The following is a 6,832-nucleotide window of genomic DNA, read 5'->3' on the forward strand; positions in this document are numbered from 1 at the left end:
GAGATTTTGTGTTTCAAAAGGTTGGCAACCTTAGGCAATCCAGTCCCTTAGAAGTAGCAGGAGGCAGCATTTCCCTTACAGCCTTTCATCTCCCCCCTCCCCCACCGCTACTCCTCCACAGGTTATTGAAGGAAGAAAAAGAGAGGTTGGGTCATCATCGCCATGGAGATAGGAGTAGAAAAGACCTTTTTTTGGCCTGGTCAGGTGGGAGGCAAAGAGAAAGGAGTTTAGGAAGCAAGAGAGGAAAGAGAGAGGGGTTAGGGACATTGGGGCACTAAAAGATGAGTGCAAGGTGGGGTTGTGTCTTAGAACGGTAAAAGAGAAGAAATGGGGCAAAAGGGGCCCACAGAAGGAAGAGTTTAGGGTGGTAAAAGAGAAATGGAGTTAGTGTTGAGGCAGGATGGGAAGAAAGAGGAGTGTGTGGGATAAAATGAGGGGAACTGGGCACAGTGAGGGAGGTTTAGGATTCAAGAAGGGAAGAGTGAAGGGATGAGGCAGAGAAGGGCATGTGGAGTGTGTTCAGGATGGGAAGAGAAGATAAAGGGAGTGAAAGGGTAGGAGAAGAGAGAAAGTAAGTGGATAGCAGGATAAGGGACAGAGAACAGTGGATGAAGGGATGAATGACAAAGGGGAAGTGAAAGGATAAGAGAGCAAGGAAGAAGCTATTGGGTTCATTTTTACAGGGGAAAGAGGATTAGGAAGGGATATGGGTGATGTTTTGTTGGGGTCACCGAGTCTCACTGCTTCCACTGGGAATAGGAACTACTATGTTGAGCCACAAAGTCCCTCTTGTTTTTCGTTGGAGTAGGAGATGTTAGGTTGGGCCCACAAAGCCCCTCTTGGTATTCTTGCTGGAGTGAGATGTATGGTGTTGGGGCTGCTGAGCCTCTTTTGCTGTTTTTGTGAGGGTGGGAGGTGCCATTGAGTCCCTCTTGTTGTTTGGCACATTTACTGAATCCCCCATTGTAAATTTCACCGCACTCTGAGTAGAGGTTGGCAGGAGGATGACCTCACAGCCTGCGTCAGTTCATTACTAGAGCTAGAAATTCCACAGGTCCAAAAGAGAGAATTTAGGCCAGTCCTGGATTTTTGACAACCCTATCCTGATGCATTATGGGACTGGCACCTCTAATTTCAATGGGTAGAATCATGGACTACAAATCCCACATTGCTCTGGGGTGTAAGTTCAAAAACAGGACTGGCCAAAAGTCTCCCTCTTGGAACCAGATAACTTGGCAGTTCAGCATTTCTGGAGAACAGATGGATGACGGTAATGATAAACCTCATCTCTAAGTCAGGAATTTACCCAGGGGGTGGGGGTGGGAGAGGAGACTACTGGATAGTACTCTTTAATCATGATCACACAAACTCAAAATCAGAATGAAAATGACCACGACCCGTTTCACTGATCTCCCTCAGCTCCAGCGAGATAAGGCATCAGTGCAAGGCAACTACCCAGATAACTGAAGAGCTGAGCTTCTAAGATGAATCAATTCAAACAGCAGTCTGAGGGAGGTGCTAGTGAGCTTACACAGAGATATAGAACATGACGGAATTTCGATATCGTCTGCAGCCCTTGCAAAGAGTGGACTGCATGTGGAAAACCCACGATTGTCTTCTCCTTCTCTGGACCACCTCTGCTGTTTTTGCTGTTCATTAGCATAACTAGTCAAGAAAATTATAGCTAGGAAAAGGAGGGTCACGTTATTAAGTAATATCCTGATGATTTCTGAAGATCAGCCTCATTAGGAACAGAGAAAGTCTAGTAGTCTGACTTAGATGGTTCATTAGCACCTGTCCAATGTATCTGTATTGGAGTAAGGATATTTGAATGTCCTTCTCAACATCCATTACTCAAATAATGTTCTTTTTAGCTCACAAAAGCTTTTTGAACACTAGTCAAGTTATCCAAGCTAGGTCAGGGGCAATCTGCCTATAACTGGTCCAATATATGTCAGGTGGGCGTTCTCTTTTTATGGAAGGACGTGTGGGATTCTGTCTGCAACATTGTAGGCCTTAGTGAGTCATTGTCTTATGAAATTATTTTCTGGGGGGAGATTGGAAGAGGCGACAGTTCTTTTCAATTTACTGGTATCAAAGGGTTTTATATATTTTTGTTTCAATGGATAATTAAATCAACGTAACTGTTTCAACTTGCTGATGAAGATACGTGAATACACTAGCAAGCATCACAACCTCCCGTTTATGCTTGATTTTTTTGACTTAACGGAGGAAAAGACTTCAGATGCTCGGCTCTCAATGGTATAATTACCAATACGGATGCCGGGCGAGCTTCCTCATTAGTCTTGAAAAACCTCCTACACTTAGACAATAATTTCTTTTTGTTGTTTTTTTCCCCCCTTTTCTTTTCAATATTAAATTTGACTTTTCACACAATACCTTACCAAATAAGTGCCTTTGTATAATTAAGTCCTAGATTAAAATGGAAAGTTAAATTTGATATTGAAAAAAAACAACAAAAAATAGAAACTATTATCTAACTCAAGGAGGTTTTTCAAGACTAATGAGGAAACTCGCCCAGCATCCATATTGGTAATTATAGCATTGCGAGCCGGGCATCTGAAGTCTTTTCCTCCGTTAAGTCAAAAAAATCAAGAATAAACGGGAGGTTGTGACACTTGCTTGCTAGTGTATTGAAATGTATTTTTGTTTGCAAAGTTCTGGAAAAATTCCACTTATCTGAAAACCATCCTCAGACACATCTCTCTAAATGGGAAGCTTATCTCATTACTTTTCTGGCATCTCTAACCCTCAGACTTATTTATGCACCATTGGGAAGAGAATTGTCCTACAGTTGTCTGAATGGGTGGCATTTAGTTTATGGTATTTCTAAGTATAACCATTACAAAGCATCAGCTCACCCCGCATCAAACTGGTGAAGAGGAAAAAGCCTCAGCAAGTTCAGACCTTTTAAAACAGGTTCTACAAATGACTTGGTTGCAATCAGCTCTTCTGTTTTTACTTTTCCCATCTGTTGCTGCTCTGCTAACCCCGAATCAGTATAAAGCTGACCAGTAACCCATTCTGTGTAGAAAAATTGTAGGCCAGTCCTGGCTTTTCTCACACTTCCTCCTAATTCACTGTGGCACAGAGGAAGCAAACCCAGCGAAATATCAGGTCAAAAGCCTGGGTCCTGTGGGAGCTCTCTGGAAATGTACCTCATATAAGCCTAGTGTACTGGGTCAGATAAAGACTTCCTGAACGTATTCGTAATATTTATTTATTTAGATTTTTGCTCACACCTTTTTCAGTAGTAGCTCAAGGCGAGTTACATTCAGGTTCACTGGATATTTCTCTGTCCCAGGAGGGCTCACAATCTAAGTTTGTACCTGAGGCAATGGAGGGTTAAATGACTTGCCCAAGATCACAAGGAGCAGCAGCAGGATTTGAACCGGCCACCTCTGGATTACAACACCAGTGCTCTAACCACTAGGCCACTGTGTATTTCTAAAAGCTCATATCATTGACACTACATTCTAGGGCTTGTTCTTTGTATAAACTATCTAAGCTAATTATGTTTAAAAAATGCCTCTAGAGCAATGACTCAGATTATCTTGCCACGCACAAAGCTTGTTTCTTTTTTTTTTTTTATATATTTGTTTATTGGATTTTCAAAAATAAACAACCTCTACTGATACAAGCTTCTGGTGAAATTATTACATCAACTACATACAAACAATGAAGATCCTACAGCTCAGATGCTCATTTCTTTTCCACTTCAATTCTTCCCCCCTCCCTCCCCTCCCCCCCCCCCCCTCGGGTGTACATCATCCTGCCTCATCCCACTCCTTTCCATTGTTCATACGCATCCCATATTTTTTGAAACTTTTGAAGCTGACCTTTTCGCAATGCACAAAGCTTGTTTCTTGATTAAAAGGCACCATTCACGATTGTAGATGTTGTATACTCATTTAAATATTTCCTAACACATGGTTATAAAAAATATTTAAAACAAAACAACCAAAAAAGGAGGGGGAAAAAAACCTCACGAAACCGTGAGACGCAAAGAAGAAAAAAAACAGCGAGGACAATCTTTCACTTCTAACTCTGCTGCGCGACTCATTTTTCGCCAGAGTTGTTATGCTCACATTAGCCCTCTCCTCAAGTCACTTCACTGGCTCCCTATCCGTTTCCACATTCAATTCAAACTTCTCTTACTGACTTACAAGTGCATTCACTCTACTGCTCCCAGGTACCTCTCCAGTCTTGTCTCTATGCCCCCCCTTTGGGTATTCCGTTTCGTGGATAAATCTCTCTTGTCTGTCCCCTTCTCCTCTACTGCTAATTCCAGACTCTGTGCCTTTTATCTTGCTGCTCCCCTGGAATAGACTTCCCGAGCCTGTACGTCTAGCCCCGTCTTTGGCCGTTTTCAAATCCAGGCTAGAAGCCCACCTCTTTAACGCTGCTTTTGACTCCTAACCACTACTCACTTGCCCTGTACCCTTTATCCCCACTTCTTTAATTCCCTTGCCTGTTGCTTGTTCTGTCTGTTTGTCTGTCCTATTTAGATTGTAAGCTCTTTAAGCAGGGACTGTCTCTTCATGTATGGTGTACAGCGCTGCGTATGCCTTGTACCGCTATAGAAATGATAAGTAGTAGGTAGTAAATCATAATATTAATTTAGGCACGTTTTTATGTTTCTACAATTACACAGAGTTTTTCAATGTTTTTTTTATATACTGCATATCTTGTGTTTGCCATCATAATAATCATTATTACCATTACACTATGTGTTTGCATAATTAATGTCTGTAAGATTTTTATACCAATTGGACACAGATATCCTTTATTTTGTATATCCAATAACATTAATACATGTAACAATATTTATTTTATATAATCAATAATATTTATATATTCAAAATGTCTTCCCCATTAGTTTTATGTCATATCATGCGTTTTATATGCTTACAACCTATATGTTTTACTTCAGATATATATTTTCACACAATTTATTCATTTATCTATGTATTTCACCGCACACAATACATGTTTATGTCCGTTTTCTTCATGTAGATTGATCAAGACCCCTGAGGCAGGCCTTAGGGCCGAAACACGGCCGTGTCGGGTCATTTTTTAGTATTTTCAATAAAGACTGTTTTCGTTATCCTCCTTGGATTGTCCTCACTGTTTTTTCTTCTTTGCGTATAAAAATATTTAGATACTTCCTGGGACTTGAAAGTATTCTTTGTGCCTCGCAGCATGTCTGAGATCCAGATGTGTCTTGGTATCACTTCCCATCCTCCACCATCGTAGGCTAGACTGCTAAAGTCGGCACACTGTTAACGGGGCTGCCACCTGTTGAAGTTCAACCCTGATCTGCATTTGCTCCGTTGCATCCCTGAACTAGTATGCTTGCCTTTCCTAGAGAAAGAGGAGCCAGAAACCCTGGAATGCAATGGTAACAGTTGATGCACGGGTATTCCTGCGGGCAGCTCTACTCAATTTCTTCTACCCACATCTTTTATCCAACCTTCCCCACCATTTCATATTTTCCGTAACTTCGTCCCTGCTGCTAGGCCACCTCTATGTTACAATGTGGCCTCCCTTTGCTCACTAAGTTTTGGGTTTAACTACCTGTCTTGGAAGTCCAGCCTATACCATTGCGGTTCAGGCTGTCCCAATGCCCTCCGCCAACTTCAGTGCAGTCAGTGCAACTCTTCGTGGGTTGATATTTGCCACTCTGTGCAAGTTACTTCACTGCCTTCTTGGAAACCTCATACTGCTGTGAGCTGAACTGTCTCTGTGCAGATTACAAATTGCTTCATCATACCCCCAAGGATACCATTTTGCCTCCCCCATGTCCACCAGGAGAGCCTTCCGGTTATCCTCAACCTTTTCAGAAATTCTTCCTGCACCCTGCCTCATTGCAGCTTCATGTCGCGATCCTTAGTCCTGTTGGTTTACCATTGAGAGGTTTGCTTCTTACACATTAATACCTTTCAGATGTCTCTACCATGACCCTTCTGTCTCCCAGAACAGCTCTGTCTGCCAAGGTAATCCAGGTCAAATGATCCCCTGTCGCATGCTCCCTGTTCCAGAACTACCCCTTGCCACCCAATACTTTCCAAAATGCGTCCTCACCAGCTAAAATAAGCACCTCTCTCACAGACTAAATCTTTGGGGCTGAGGAAGCTGTTAAGACTGAAGGAAATGTGTGGAGCTTACCTGGCACAGTGGCACAAGACGAGAGCACCCAGATGCAGAGGAAAATGCCACACTGCAGTGAAAGCATCTTGCTGTCCTGCAGCCAGGAAGAATCAGAGCCCAGAACTGGAAGTCTCTTCTGTAAGACAGCGGTTTACAAGCCTTCAGTTCTCTCACCTTTGGACCTACTTGGCCTCACAATGCCACCACACTGGAAGTTATCCCCACAATAAACAAAAATGCTTATCACACTTAGTAAAGTTGTACAGGACGTAGGGCATTAAGCAACTGGTGAATCATTTCTTTCAAAAGCTGACAGGCTGAGACAGGACTAGGAGCACATTTCCTCTCTTCTTCTGCTCCCAGGGCTGTAATTTCTGCATAATATTAAAAAATAGTTTCCAACCTTTGGGAAACGGAACTCAAAAATCAGCGTGGAACTGTATTCTATCATGGGTGTTCCAGGATCAACGCCCTTTATACAATGACATGGGTGCGAGGAGTTCCAATGTGTAATTCTTCACTCAATGCGTAATTAAACTCTGGAATTCGTTTCCAGAGAATGTGGTAAAAGCAGTTAGCTTAGCAGGGTTTAAAAAAGGTTTGGATCGCTTCCTAAAAGAAAGTCCATAAGCCATTATTAAAATGGACTTGGGAAAATCCA

General features: G+C 42.3%; 1 protein-coding gene across 1 annotated transcript in view; it reads right to left on the reverse strand.

The window, feature by feature from the left end:
• The window catches only part of LOC115479234 (intestinal-type alkaline phosphatase-like), a 42,738-nt gene extending 36,358 nt beyond the window's left edge, over positions 1-6,380 (reverse strand). The window contains exon 1 of the mRNA XM_030217068.1: positions 6,190-6,380. Within this exon, the coding sequence (XP_030072928.1) occupies positions 6,190-6,256 (67 nt within the window). The 5' untranslated portion in view covers positions 6,257-6,380. The remainder of the gene's footprint in view (positions 1-6,189) is intronic.
• Between the last annotated feature and the right edge of the window lie 452 nt (positions 6,381-6,832).

This window comes from Microcaecilia unicolor, chromosome 10, assembly GCF_901765095.1.
Source record: "Microcaecilia unicolor chromosome 10, aMicUni1.1, whole genome shotgun sequence".
NCBI classification, from domain to species: Eukaryota; Metazoa; Chordata; class Amphibia; order Gymnophiona; family Siphonopidae; genus Microcaecilia; species Microcaecilia unicolor.